At 37.7% G+C, this 14174-nt stretch overlaps 2 protein-coding genes across 6 annotated transcripts; both read left to right on the top strand.

The window, feature by feature from the left end:
* Positions 1 to 1299: 1299 nt before the first annotated feature.
* Positions 1300 to 3984, top strand: LOC120562047. 4 transcript variants are annotated; one of them, XM_039805487.1, is made up of 9 exons: positions 1300 to 1388; positions 1556 to 1616; positions 1711 to 2082; positions 2202 to 2234; positions 2390 to 2431; positions 2534 to 2666; positions 3080 to 3154; positions 3372 to 3453; positions 3558 to 3984. In XM_039805487.1, the coding sequence occupies exons 2-9, from the start codon at positions 1556 to 1558 to the stop codon at positions 3630 to 3632; spliced, it is 873 nt and encodes a 290-aa protein (XP_039661421.1). In that variant the 5' UTR covers positions 1300 to 1388; the 3' UTR covers positions 3633 to 3984. The 4 variants fall into 4 exon arrangements, 3 of the variants coding, with proteins under 3 accessions (XP_039661421.1, XP_039661420.1, XP_039661419.1); XR_005639681.1 differs by lacking the exon at positions 1300 to 1388 and having other exon boundaries at positions 1396 to 1616; positions 3080 to 3166; XM_039805486.1 differs by lacking the exon at positions 1300 to 1388 and having other exon boundaries at positions 1396 to 1616; positions 2537 to 2666.
* Positions 3985 to 6467: 2483 nt separating this feature from the next.
* Positions 6468 to 8277, top strand: LOC120562804 (myelin-associated glycoprotein-like). 2 transcript variants are annotated; one of them, XM_039806706.1, is made up of 4 exons: positions 6468 to 6790; positions 6890 to 6931; positions 7019 to 7396; positions 7490 to 8277. In XM_039806706.1, exons 2-4 carry the CDS (start codon positions 6892 to 6894, stop codon positions 7765 to 7767), a joined length of 696 nt encoding a protein of 231 aa, XP_039662640.1. In that variant the 5' UTR covers positions 6468 to 6790; positions 6890 to 6891; the 3' UTR covers positions 7768 to 8277. The 2 variants fall into 2 exon arrangements, with proteins under 2 accessions (XP_039662640.1, XP_039662638.1); XM_039806704.1 differs by having other exon boundaries at positions 6482 to 6775.
* Positions 8278 to 14174: the final 5897 nt, after the last annotated feature.

Below are 14174 nucleotides of genomic sequence, written 5' to 3'. Positions count from 1 at the left end.
AAATTCAAGAGGTTTATTGTCATTTGCACAGTAAAGACACTGCACGGTAGAAACCCGTGTTATTTGTACGCTTTTGAGTGAGATCGGGTTGAAAGACAACTTACACCATGCCATGACAAGCTGGCTTTGCCAGTCTTCCTTACACAACGAATAAAAAATAAGAATGGATAGGGGGCATAAAGTGCACTGTGGTGTAGGCCTCATGTCCTCCACATCTCCACTGATAAGTTGTGCAGTTTCTCACAGTTGGAGAGCCTTCCTGTTCCGAGCAGTGCTGTCTCCATACCATACTGTGATGGAGCCATGGAAATAAACAACTAAACTCTAAACTAAAGCTTTGATATCTCCAACTACCAAAATATAGTCCATGATCCCTGATAATCCTAATGAATCAGGATTTTTCTTAGCAGCAAGAGACACATACAAGCTCAAAATAACATTTCTGCAATTTTCACATTTTGTCAAGTCTATTTTATAACTGGCCTACTGGGATTATGCACATAAACATGGTTATTGATCACTGTAATCCTCTTTCTTCCCTTCCTACAGTGATTAAATGGAAATGATTGGGCACAAAGTCCACGGTCAATGCATTCAAGTTTAACTGAAGCTAATGATGTATGAGGCTTTAGACAAATCAACTGGGTGTCTGTCTCTTTAGTATGATGAAATCCCTCCTTTGTGGTTTCATGGACTGTGCAGCAGAGGGGTGTAATACAAAGAGGGAAGTTGGTGCTAAAGACACTGTAACTTTGAAGTAACAAGTAAAGGAGGAACAATTATAGCAACCAGTACTGCCATCAATTTACGCATGAGCATGTCAGGATTGTATTAGGTTTAAAGAAATGTGAAGATATTATTTAACCCAGATAATTGCCATTATTTCAATACTGAAATTTTGTCTATGGAGCAGAGATACCACTTTACTATTTGTATACTGATGGACAACGCCATGGACAACGCCATCATGTGTGAAATCCCACACATATTAGGCTATGCTAATGTGACAAGACTTTCTCAGTATCTCCACACGTCTGAGTTATTGTTTTGAGTGTAAAAAAGAATTGTTGGTGACTCAGGTTAAAAAAATATACGCTTAAGCTTCAAGTAAATATAATTTCTACCCATCACACATTCACTGTACACCATTTGTATTAGTCGCAGTGTTTGCCCTCAAGATTTTTGATGCATACTTGTATAATATTTCCTCCCAAACCCAATGAGAAAGTCATTTTGTTCTTCACTTTTCTGTCCAAACTTCCTTTTTTTGTCAACTCACACTGAAGGAAACAGGAAACACACCCAACAATGTCACATCATTGTTAAGATGTAATACATATTGACAAAGCACAACGAAGCCCTACAACCTCTTCTGGGTCCCTCTCACAGTGAGTATTGAATTTACGCAGAATACAGGCAGTTTAATTCTAGAACTTTGTAGCATGTAGGCTCCCAGGTGTTATAGATATCGCTGTAAAACTGAGTTCTCTCACTGAGTTCTCTCACTGAGTTCAGGATTATGTCAGTTAACCTAAAAGTGTCTTTCTTGGATCAGATGAAGCTGCCAGGCCTGATTGATCTTAGTCTCATATTTATCCTGGTCTCTAATTCAAAAGGTGGGTGTCATAATAAGTTGTTGTGTGTTTTGAATTTTATCTCATGAAGTATGTACTTTAATAAATATGAATTCTGGTTTGGTTTTAAACACAGGTGACGACTGGTCTGTTAGTGTCGACAGAATCATTCATGCAACATTGGGTTCAAACGTGACTATACCGTGTTCCTTTACCTATCCACTCAAATACCACACTGAAAAGGTTCAAGTTCACTGGAAAAAGAGCGGGGTAAAACATAACCTTAATATCTTCGACAAAGACTCAAATGCATTTGTTTTTCACCCAAATGACACATTTGTGCTTGAGAAGTACAGAGGAAAGACCAAACTCACTGGAAATAAAACCAAAGGTGACTGCACCCTTGAGATCTTTAACATCTCGGAGTATGTGCCAAATATCTATGTGAGAGTTATTGCAAAAAACAATTACAGTTTCTGGAAAGATACTGTCACCATTCATGTGTCTGGTAAGAATTTCAATAAAACATTTATAAATAAATAAATAAATACACACACATATACAGCATATATACATTTGTTTGAGTAAAGGGAAATTTATATAATACCTTACATGTTTCTCCCACAGAGCCAGGTGGTAAACCAGTCAGTCTTAAGCCAGGTAAAGTGTATCCTCTCAGATTGTATTATCTCATTCAGGTTAAATAATTTCTTTCTGTACACCTCAATTTGCTAATTGGCTGTATATTATTTCTCCATTCGTTATAACAAAAGACTAGGGTAAAATTTAATTCAAATGTAAACTTCTTTTTTCAGATTTGAAATCAGAACCATCACCCAAATATGAAGCAACAACAAGTGAGTTTACACATTTAGATTCTTAGGACAGTTTCAGACTAACATTTAATATGTAAACATCTGTAATTAATCTTCCTTCATTGATAACATCCCTGTTCACAGCAGACATGGCAGTTGTCACCACAGGGGGCATGACCAGGGAGGCTTCACTGTATACGGCTATCTTTGTTCCAGTCGCTGCACTTCTGCTCATTATTGTTGTCGCTGCAGTCGTCTTTCGCATAAAAAAAAGAAGGTAACTTCACTTTAGCTCGGTTGTAATTTGTTTGTTTCATGACTGAGCCTTGTGTTTTTCTTATGTAAATCATGTGCAGTCCCACACAACAAAAAGTGTTACTTCACTTGGATGTTTTGATGTTCGCTGTGCAGAAGGATGTATGTGCAGTTTGACATTAGAAGGCTAGGTAGATTTCTACATTCATCTGCTGAAGGGAAAAGTTTCTCTTTGCTCACCTTAAATGTGAGCTTAAGGCATGTACATATATGATTTGTTTGAAAACCAATTGTTTGATGTGCAAAAGGACTATGCAATTTAAAGAGGTATTTTGTTTCATGTAAAATGCATCTTTAAATGGGTATGTTTTGTAAAATAAAATATCTTTATGATAAATAGATGATAGGCTGATATAGTTTAACTTATTTTCACAGGTCACAATCTTTTACCAGGGAGGAATCTGGATATTATGAAAATGTTAGCCGAGCATCATCAAACCAAGCCAAAAGGTTTGTTTCATGGTACGATTGTGAAATCAAATTAGAATTTGGATGCTATTGTTTCAGTGTCTATATGCATGAGCAGTACAAGAAACAAAGTTTAATACTAGACTCACCAAAAAAAAGATTCTACCAGATATGTGCATGTGAATTGCAGACACAATGACACGTCTGATTGCCTGTTTCTTTGAATAAGAATCTAAACAAGTCTCTTTTGTCTTTTCAGAGAAGAATCTTGCATAAAACAAGACAACAATACACTTTCTGAAGTGAAGGCCATTGATGAACCTGTCTACATCAACATTGAGGTACAATACCCCCCACTCAGTTGGGTTTTATTATACTAAGAAGATGGCCTAAATCTAAAACTCCACAGGATACCTTCAATGTAACCAGACTTCTGTCTTTGCAGGCCATACCAGGTCAGATGGATCAACGTATGGATCACACAGACAATATATATGGAAATGTGGATTATGAAAAATAGCAGAAAAGCTGCATCACAAAAAGACAACAAATGAATAAGAACTTAAAATCAAGCAATGGGGGCTTATATTTCAAAAGAGAAATAAAAAAGGTAGAGCTGGGAGTCAAACTTACCTGCTCCATGGCCCATATTAAAGGCTAGCAATGTCCCCATGTAGCTGTGAGCATAACATTGTCATGACCAAAAGGGATGATAGTAAATCAATTAAAATATAACACAAGTTAAACAATTTTTTTTTATCTAAGCCTATTGCCTTACCTTACATGACATAGGATCCTCTGGTTGTTTTTTTTTTTTATTGTTTATATGTTGCAGTCAGAGATGGGAAGTAACGAAGTACAAATACTTCGTTACTGTACTTAAGTAGATTTTTCGGATATTTCTACTTTACTTTACTATTTTTTTTTGTGGCGACTTTTTACTTTTACTCCTTACATTTTAACACGAATATCGGTACTTTCTACTCCTTACATTTTAAAAATTGGCTCGTTACTTTAGTTTTGTACAAGAGGTCGTAATGTCGGAGAATAGCGCGGACACGCGCCTCACACCGCGAGCGGGCGCGTGCGCCACACAGAAAAAAGTGAGAAAAAAAGAAAAAGAGACTGCTGTCCGGAGGATAATCAGTTGAGATCGTGTGTGTGCGTCCTTGAGAACTCTAAGTCGTATAACTTATGTTGTCAGTTAATGTAAGCCTGTTGTTGTATTGGTCTATAGTTCCTGCACAGTTAAAGTAGGTTAGTTAGTGATTTAGTTGTTTGTGTTCTTCACCTGTTAGCTAGGTTTCACGTTGCTACACGCAACGTCATTCCCAAGCATCAAAAGAGAGAAGTTGTCCGTGTTTTACAGACACACCTGGGGGGCGAAATTTGAAACCAGCATCAGCTTTAAATACGGTCCTAATCTAGTCCTCAATAGCAAATTTCAAATAATTTCACTGGAGTTACCGTTATTATTTTTCACGTGATCAATACTGAATTCAATCTAATTGGATGGGAATATACTGTAGACTACGTTGCATGTAACGCACCACTACAAGACGACTCGACAGATTCGGCCGCATTCTGCATTCATTTGCAACAAATAATTGCAGCATGATGGTGGTAACGTTAGCACTAGTAGTATGGACGGCGACATGATTGAAAATGAAGAAAACGGAGATCCCAGAGATTAGGCAGACAAGCAGCAAGACATTCCCAATCATCCCTGGCCTTATCTGAGAGAGATGTTTGAGATAGGCTAGGAGGCATCAGGTATGACTCCTGGCCAATGTGCTGTGTAACTCTAAAAGTATGGGGAACTTCTTAATTAATCTATGTTTAGTAATTCATATTGTATCCTTTATTTTCTTTCTATATTTGAGCACACACACATACATGTAGATTCCTTTAAATGTTAAGGGGACGATTAAAAAAGAGAAACTGGATCTGTGAATTCTCACAGAATCACAATTGAATTTGAATTGAATCTTATTAAGCTGGAGTCCCAGTCTCTGTCACAATAATCATATATGTGATGTTTGGCAGACATCCATTTAAAATGTAGACAATGGCATATAAAGAGCCTGGTTTTTATGTCCACTGAAGTTTCTCAGCTTGCACTCTAGTAACGTGTGTGGTCCAGGTAGCTTTGCATAAAAAGTGGTTGTCATTCGCAAGGCTACTTTTACTTTTATACTTTAAGTACATTTCAAAGCCTGTACTTTGTTACTTTTACTTAAGTAAAGAAGTTAAATCAGTACTTCTACTTTTACCAGAGTATTTTTTAACACAAGTATCTGTACTTCTACTTAAGTACGGGAAGTGAGTACTTTTGCCATCTCTGGTTGCAGTACAATAAACCCTGAGGGTCAGAGCTGTTAGCTTGCCAATGTTAGTGCTGAACTGCACCACTGAGGAAATGATACCAAGCATTTAACACATCTGTTTTATCAAGTTGTTTGTAACATCTCCTGACTGGAGTTTTGTTTTTTGTGGAATCGATTCATGTTAACTTCTATGTACAACTTCACTTAACAAACTTTGGGTTCAGTGGAATGATACATCACGTTTTCTAGTCTTTCTCAACATGTTTGACAATTCACTTCTGTGCTGGAGCTGAAACTTCTCTTTTCTTTTCTGATTCAGTTTCCTATTTAGACATGAAGTTATTACTTGTAGTGTGACATTAAATGTAAGGACGGCACGAAACAATACATGGAGGTCATTGCTTGTCCACAGCGATCTACATAGCCTACTTTTCTTCTGCAGCATTGTGGTCTATAAAACTGAACTAATAGCAGCCAACTGTTATTCTTGGTTCCTGAAGTAAAGCACTTTGGATACCCGCTGGTTGCTGTAAAGTGCTATATAAATAAATGCTGATTGAACTGGCTAAACAAATAAAGAGGATATTATTGAAACCGCTAATGTTGCCACTGTCTCCTTTTTTATGTGATGTCATTTCTTCTCTGTGAGGTTTGACTTCATTTGACTGCCATGAAATATGCCTGAACAGCAAGGCTGTGAAATTTAGGAATGAAAATTTCCAGTGTTGATTTTCTCAAAAGGAAATGTGGTTAACTTTGGTATTTCCCTTAAAAACACAGACTGATAAAAAGCAAATTTTAAGAGTGGTAATATATAAATACATCTTGTAACTCCTCTATAAACTCCTCACAAGTTTTCTATATTACACACTGGGTTGGACGTCATTAGTAGACGTGAGGGCTTTAAGAACAAAAAATGTGTATTGACAGCATGTGATGGTCTTTAAAATGCAACAGTCCTTTGTTGACTCATCTTATCTGGTGTTTTTATCATCTTCAGTGAGACAAACTGCAGCATTACGGGAACATTGTGTTCTCTGGAATTTCTTTCTGTATTCATTTGTTGGTGAAAAAAGTAACAGAACATGTTAAACAGAGGACAAACAAGAAAGTAATTACATATTGCAACAACATCCGTCTTCTAGGCTTCTGCTGTAGCTGTTTAAACACTGACCCCCATTATGAGCTCAACGCTTTGTAAAACATTTAGTAACAATTGCAATTTTAAAGAGTGAATATAGACTATGAATACAGTATGACATCCAAAGACACTGCACAAATCTCACAAGCACTGTTAGTGAAGGCGTATTCAAACAGACGTTAAAAGGATTCAGAGGTGAGTAAAGAATTGGTATGTGTGCTAAACTACACCAACAGACACACAGTACAGTTTAAGACGTAATTCATTGCCTTTATGCTTTGTAAACTTTAAATTTCTCTTTTTCGCCAGTGATGGAGCTGAAGTTGTGGTTTTCCTTTCTGCTGTTAAATGGTGAGTCTAAATTAAAATGAACTTGCATAAAATAATAAAATACTTCATCTTACACAATGATACATCCATATTCTCTCTTGTTTTCAGTGATCCATGATGTCCAGTCCCAATCTGCCAGCCAATGGATAGCAAACATGCCGACAAATATTCCTGTCCTGCAGGGCTCCTGTGTGGTTATTCCCTGCATCTACACTTACCCCAAGCCCGTATCAAAGCGGATCCTGACCAGGTGGAAAGGTTTCTGGATGAAAGGGAAAACTATCGTCTCAACCAATATCCCCAAATGGAAACTGACTGAGGAGTACAAAAAACGAACCCAGTTTGTAGGAAAACTGCAGGGACGCAACTGCACCATGCTGCTGGATGCTGTCAGGCCGACCGATGTTGGCCCTTTCTACTTCAGGATTGAAATGCCACAATACAAAAGCTTCTCCTACCCAAACACAGTGACCATTGATGTTCAAAGTGAGTATCATAGATTATTTTAATCATTTTTAAGGAAAGAAATGACATTTTTGTATCATTGTGTCATGTTGCTATTATATTTCAACTCCCTAGGCAACCCAGAGCCTCCAACTATGTCTGTGAGGGTATATGAAAAAATAACTGCCTCCTGCTCTGTGTCTCACTCCTGCCCAACGATTCTCCCTCGATTCTCCTGGAGCCATCCTGGAAGCGTCTCTAGCCGATCAAAGAAGCTGAATACATGGCAGTGGGAAACAGAGTCAACCCTGACCTTTGTCCCTCAAACCACCGACTCCAACATGCCTTTAAGCTGCACAGTGCTGTACAGAGGAGGGAAGCGGGCGACGAGCTCCATGATTATCTCCACATGACGTGAGCTCAGTACATGACCTAAATATCACCTTTTGTTCTGCACGGTAAAGGAATTAATGTCCCATTTATCAAGACATTTTAAATCTGTAGTTCAATGTTTATGTTTCATATTGTTTAATATGTTTGTTAGTTTATGTATGCACCAATCACCAAGGCAAAATTCCACGTGAAATTTATTGTGGCAATAAACCCTGTTCTTATTTTCTGATTTCCGATAATGCCTTACAACTGCTACATTTGTACAAGTTTACTCTCCATACAGATGTTGATAAGTGAAAGGGAAATGTATGTCTACACTGGGAATTATGAAACACAATCAGTTAGTTAATTAATTAACCTGTCACTGCACACTGTAATGTAATTTGAAGAAGCAGAAATTACTCTCATGCTCAGTTTTTTACCAGTGCACATCTGGTGGGTTTACTTCAGAAATGCTTTACTGTTGGTTTAAGCCTTCTGTCAATATGATTTATTGTGTCTGATTTACATTAAATATCATTTCAATGTCACTTTATGTGTGTGTTTACGGTTTTTAATGTATGTGATTGTGTAAAAAGAGGAGGGCAAGATGGGGAAAGATGCCCCCCTTAAGAACATTGTTCAGAGTTAAGAGTTCTTTATTGTCTCTCAAGGGGAAATTTGATCTGCAGTTAGCAGTACAAAAACCAACCACAAAACAATTTGTTTTTTAAACACGATAGACAAGGCATGAAACATTTTAGCAGCACACAATCAGCAGATTGATTAAGAACAATTTCATCACTTAAAAGTGAACACAGTCAAATTAAATCTCTTGAGATTGTCTGGAAATGTGACTTCTAAAAAAGAGTTGTGCAAGATAAATAAAAGAAAAAGAAGCTATAATTGCACAAGGGACAAAAGAAAATGTGTACCCGTCTGTTTTTGCCTTTCTCCACCCAGAGGGAAGAGGAATGAATTCCTCCAAGAGTCGCTGGTCAGAGCTTGACAAGATTGATTGTGCCTTCTGCAAAACTTGTCTGTCAAATGTCTTTGTGAGAGAGAGAGAGCTGCTGTATGACAATTATCTAGCTGGCCTCTGTAACAATTTTGGACAGACAACTTTTGTTTTGTACTGTAAGGTTCCCATAGAATAATAATAATAATAATCATAATAATACATTTTATGTATAACACACTTTACATTTAAAACAAATTTCTAAGTGCTACAGGGTAAAAGCATAAAAATGGGAGAATAAAAGCAGAAACCAGCAATTAATTTAAAGTCATAGGTCTCAGTATCAGTCACCTAATAAGTCACACTTTTCAAATGTCCTCTTTAGCTGTATATACATGTATTTGTATGTTGAACACATGCACCCTCACAGATTGAAAGTAATTTCAATATGATTGTGTATAAACCAACACAGTTTTGGGGGTGCGGTTATATGAAATAAATGTAGTTATAAAAAAGATTGTTTATTGTATGATTGATATTTTTTTGTTTTAAATGTATAGGCTACTAGAACAAAAATGTTTTAAAGGCCAAGTAATTTAAATATTAGGGCACCCATATTGTTGAAATTTCAAAGGAATAAAGAAAACAAATGTATAATAAGTATTTTAATCAACCTCTATAGGGTTGTTAATGATGAATACCGTTTCTCCCAAAGATAATTTGTGTTTAAGTTGATGATCATTTAAGGTCTGAGGCTTGTAAGGTTAGAACAGGGCAGTGTTTGGTGTGTGTCTGTACTAACAGCTGAGATAGTGACAAGCTTCCTCTTTGCCTTCCTGTCAATTTACCATCAACACACTTTCAAGCTACACAAGGGGTTTCTACGGTGGCCCTGAAGTGCAAATCACGACAGCAAATAGGAAAACACGACAACAAATCACAAAACACAACGGCAAATAGGAAAACAAAACGGCAAATATGAAAACACTTCAACAAATCATAAAGCACAACGGCAAATGTGAAAACACTTCAACAAATCATAAAGCACAACGGCAAATAGGAAAACAAAACGGCAAATATGAAAACACTTCAACAAATCATAAAGCACAACGGCAAATGTGAAAACACTTCAACAAATCCCAAAACACAACGGCAAATAGGAAAACAAAACGGCAAATATGAAAACACTTCAACAAATCATAAAGCACAACGGCAAATAGGAAAACACTTTAACAAATCCCAAAACACAACGGCAAATAGGAAAACAAAACGGCAAATATGAAAACACTTCAACAAATCATAAAGCACAACGGCAAATGTGAAAACACTTCAACAAATCATAAAGCACAACGGCAAATAGGAAAACAAAACGGCAAATATGAAAACACTTCAACAAATCATAAAGCACAACGGCAAATGTGAAAACACTTCAACAAATCATAAAGCACAACGGCAAATAGGAAAACAAAACGGCAAATATGAAAACACTTCAACAAATCATAAAGCACAACGGCAAATATGAAAACACTTAAACAAATCCCAAAACACAACGGCAAATAGGAAAACAAAACGGCAAATATGAAAACACTTCAACAAATCATAAAGCACAACGGCAAATAGGAAAACACTTTAACAAATCCCAAAACACAATGACATTAACTTCTACCGGAAAAGGTAGGGCCTATCTAGGAGAGGACTGACCCTCCTGATTGGACAGACGGACTGTCTGTCTTTCGCGCTCCCAAATCACCCACAATCCTGTGCGCGCGGCTTTGCCGGCTCATTAAAAAAACAACAATGGCGGACCTAAGCGGGGCATCCATGGTTGGAGCGGCATCGCTGATGGCACAAGTATCATTTAAATGTGAGTATATTTAGTGTTTGCGTACGTGCATGTGTATCACAGTTAATGTGTTACATCAATGTAAAGGCTTTACGCTTTAATGCTGGTACAAATTGCAGTTATAATTAGGTAGATACATCCCGAGCTAACGTTAAGCTAACTGAACCTATCAACTAGCTAACATTTAGGCTGTTAGCTAGCTGGGTTGCTGTCTTTAAGCCATTTGTGTTCGTAAAGTTTAATGTCCGGTGGCATTTTCATCTGTTTTTATAAGCCGTTACTGTATATGCGTAACGTTAGCAGAGATTTAGAAATCGGTGTGTTTATCAGTTGTAGCTGCAGGATGTCTATTGTTATTCGGGGCACAGGGAAAGTAAAAATAAATCGCTATTTTGTACCAGTAAAAAGGCTCAAAATATCACCAAACTTCAACGGTAGCATAATGAGGGTCCCTACATGTTAACAGAAGCATTGAGAACTTTTGTAAGTGTACAGACAGTTTATTGAATGAAGATCTGCGGGAGCTCCGTGAAAGGGCTAAGATAGAGCGAGGGTAGTCAATGCCGCAACACAGCGTCGTACTTTGGGGAACTGGTGGCGTACCTGCGGACATTGTGAAGCTATGGCCACCGGACAGGAGTGTCTGTGTTGCATGGAGTGGGACCTGTTGCGTCGCAACAGCCAAGAGTGTTTTGTACAGTCTGAAGATTTCCCCTCTGATAAACAGGGCTGTACTTACCTACTAGCTACTACTGGTAGCTCACTCTCTCTCTCGTAGCCCTTACAAATGCTTCTGTTAACATGTAGGGACCCTTATTATGCCACCGTTTAACTTGAATGATATGAGCATTTTTAATGGTACAAAATATCGATTTGTTTTTACTTTCCCTGTGCCCCGAATACTAGCGTTGTAAGCTAATCAGCGGTCCGCACTAGCTTCTTTCAAGCTACAAACACATTCGATTAGGATGAAAACATGTCCCACAGAACGACAGAGTGGGTACACATCTGTTAGTAACCCCTAGGTTCGTTTTGCGCCGGAATTTTCCTTAAACTTCACTAGCAACGTTAAATGAAAGTAGTAGTTTCCCATGTAACAAGTATAACGTTCCAGTATAGCATTCATAACGGTAAATATCTTTTTCTTGTGTTTGCTGTCTTTTAACAGGGGACTAAGGAACAAACGGAGGCTGCCCTAGCATCACCAGAAGGGAGACATGAGGAGGAGAGGGAAAGCAAAAGACAAGCAGGGAGACTCCTGTCCGGTGGCCATAGCTTCACAATGTCCACAGGTACGCCACCAGTTCCCCAAAGTACGACGCTGTGTTGCGGCATTGACTACCCTCGCTCTATCTTAGCCCTTTCACGGAGCTCCCACAGCTCTTCGTTCAATAAACTGTCTGTACACTTACAAAAGTTCTCAATGCTTCTGTTAACATGTAGGGACCCTCATTATGCTACCGTTGAAGTTTGGTGATATTTTGAGCCTTTTTACTGGTACAAAATAGCGATTTATTTTTACTTTCCCTGTGCCCCGAATAACAATAGACATCCTGCAGCTACAACTGATAAACACACCGATTTCTAAATCTCTGCTAACGTTACGCATATACAGTAACGGCTTATAAAAACAGATGAAAATGCCACCGGACATTAAACTTTACGAACACAAATGGCTTAAAGACAGCAACCCAGCTAGCTAACAGCCTAAATGTTAGCTAGTTGATAGGTTCAGTTAGCTTAACGTTAGCTCGGGGTGTATCTACCTAATTATAACTGCAATTTGTACCAGCATTAAAGCGTTAAGCTTTACATTGATGTAACACATTAACTGTGATAACACATGTACTGCAAACACTAAATATACTCACATTTAAATGATACTTGTGCCATCAGCGATGCCGCTCCAACCATGGATGCCCCGCTTAGGTCCGCCATTGTTGTTTTTTTAACGAGCCGGCAAAGCCGCGCGCACAGGATTGTGGGTGATTTGGGAGCGCGAAAGACAGACAGTCCGTCTGTCCAATCAGGAGGGTCAGTCCTCTCCTAGATAGGCCCTACCTTTTCCGGTAGAAGTTAATGTCATTGTGTTTTGGGATTTGTTAAAGTGTTTTCCTATTTGCCGTTGTTCTCTATGATTTTTGAGAGTGTTTTCCCATTTCCGTTGTTGCTTTATGATTTGTTGAAGTGTTTTCATATTTGCCGTTTTGTTTTCCTATTTGCCGTTGTGTTTTGGGATTTGTTAAAGTGTTTTCCTATTTGCCGTTATGCTTTATGATTTGTTGAAGTGTTTTCATATTTGCCGTTTGTTTTTCCTATTTGCCGTTGTGTTTTTGGGATTTGTTGAAGTGTTTTCATATTTTTTTTTATTTGCCGTTGTGCTTTATGATTTGTTGAAGTGTTTTCATATTTGCCGTTTTGTTTTCCTATTTGCCGTTGTGTTTTGTGATTTGTTGTCGTGTTTTCCTATTTGCTGTCGTGATTTGCACTTCAGGGCCACCGTAGTTTTCCACATTGACCTCAGCACCCACAACATATTTTCACTTTGTCAGATTGTTATAGTTGATACATGAGTAAATACAATCTGTATGGGTGCATGTGTTCAAAGATACAAATATATACAGCTAAAGAGGAAATGTGAAAGGTGTGACTTGTGCAGGATGTGTTGTTATTAGGCGACTGATACTGTATACAAATTAAGAGTAATCAAACATGTATGTAACACGGATATGTCAAGGCTGAGCTAATTGCAGAAATTGTGAGACACAACCCAGGAATGGTTTATAAAATATGAGATTTCTTGGTTCCTAACATATTTTTATAGAGAAAATCGTGCCTGTTAAGTCATGATAGCATTTTCCTCACCAGCGTTGTAGAGATTGTGGACATACTGTCTAGTCACAAGCTTTAAAGCAGCAGCATTTGTTGGGACCAGAAAGACAATGCAGCTGCATCGTTCCTAGTTGTTTGGTGTCTCTTTCAGTCTGGGTTTCCTGGTCCTATTATAGGAGAGATGGGGGGCTTAAACATGTCTGTGTCCAGGGGCCAATTTCCCATGGCTTTAAGTTTAGGCTATTTGGAGTTACAAATAGCAGCTATATATTTATATTATTTCATATTGCTATATTAAAGTTGTTTATTTGGCCTTTAATTAATACACTGAATATGTTCCCATTGATAATGTAAAGTTTATTATTGCTCAGAACAAGGGCTTTAATATTTCTTAACCAATATTATTCATTTTATAAATGTGGCCTGCAAGTGTGAACTGCAATTGATGTTAACCTTTTAATGGAAACTATAATCTTTCCCTGACCTTAACCAAGCATTATAGTTAGTGAACATTAACCATCCCATATTCTTTCCCTAGCTTTGCCATGGTTATCAGATATTGTAGGTATTGTAAAAAGTGAGAATTTAAAAGAAAAAACGAAAAACAATGTGGGGCTTTGCAGAATTGCATTGTATTGACGTTCTTGTTTTTTTTTCTTCTTAAATCTGTTTTTCAAGGGAAACCTGGCAATGCAGCATAAATACAAACACAAAAAGAGACAAAATGAATTGGAACTTGAATTCAAGCAATGGAGGCTTACATTTAAAAAGAGAAATAAAAGAGGTAGAGCTGAGAGCCCAAATTACCTGCTACA

This window comes from Perca fluviatilis, chromosome 7 (assembly GCF_010015445.1).
Source record: "Perca fluviatilis chromosome 7, GENO_Pfluv_1.0, whole genome shotgun sequence".
In the NCBI taxonomy this organism is placed as follows: domain Eukaryota; kingdom Metazoa; phylum Chordata; class Actinopteri; order Perciformes; family Percidae; genus Perca; species Perca fluviatilis.
Note: the sequence above shows the minus strand (reverse complement) of the source record. Positions and strands in the feature narration are given on the sequence as shown.

Bases quoted from the DNA above. Each gene is read 5' to 3' on its own strand.
- LOC120562047 (XM_039805485.1), top strand. From the start codon at position 1,520: ATGTCAGTTAACCTAAAAGTGTCTTTCTTGGATCAGATGAAGCTGCCA. The intron at 2,083-2,201 runs GTAAGAATTTCA...TTTCTCCCACAG, and splicing joins TGTCACCATTCATGTGTCTG to AGCCAGGTGGTAAACCAGTC. The intron at 2,235-2,389 runs GTAAAGTGTATC...TTCTTTTTTCAG, and splicing joins ACCAGTCAGTCTTAAGCCAG to ATTTGAAATCAGAACCATCA.
- LOC120562804 (XM_039806706.1), top strand. From the start codon at position 6,892: ATGGAGCTGAAGTTGTGGTTTTCCTTTCTGCTGTTAAATG. The intron at 6,932-7,018 runs GTGAGTCTAAAT...TCTTGTTTTCAG, and splicing joins TTCCTTTCTGCTGTTAAATG to TGATCCATGATGTCCAGTCC. The intron at 7,397-7,489 runs GTGAGTATCATA...TCAACTCCCTAG, and splicing joins AGTGACCATTGATGTTCAAA to GCAACCCAGAGCCTCCAACT.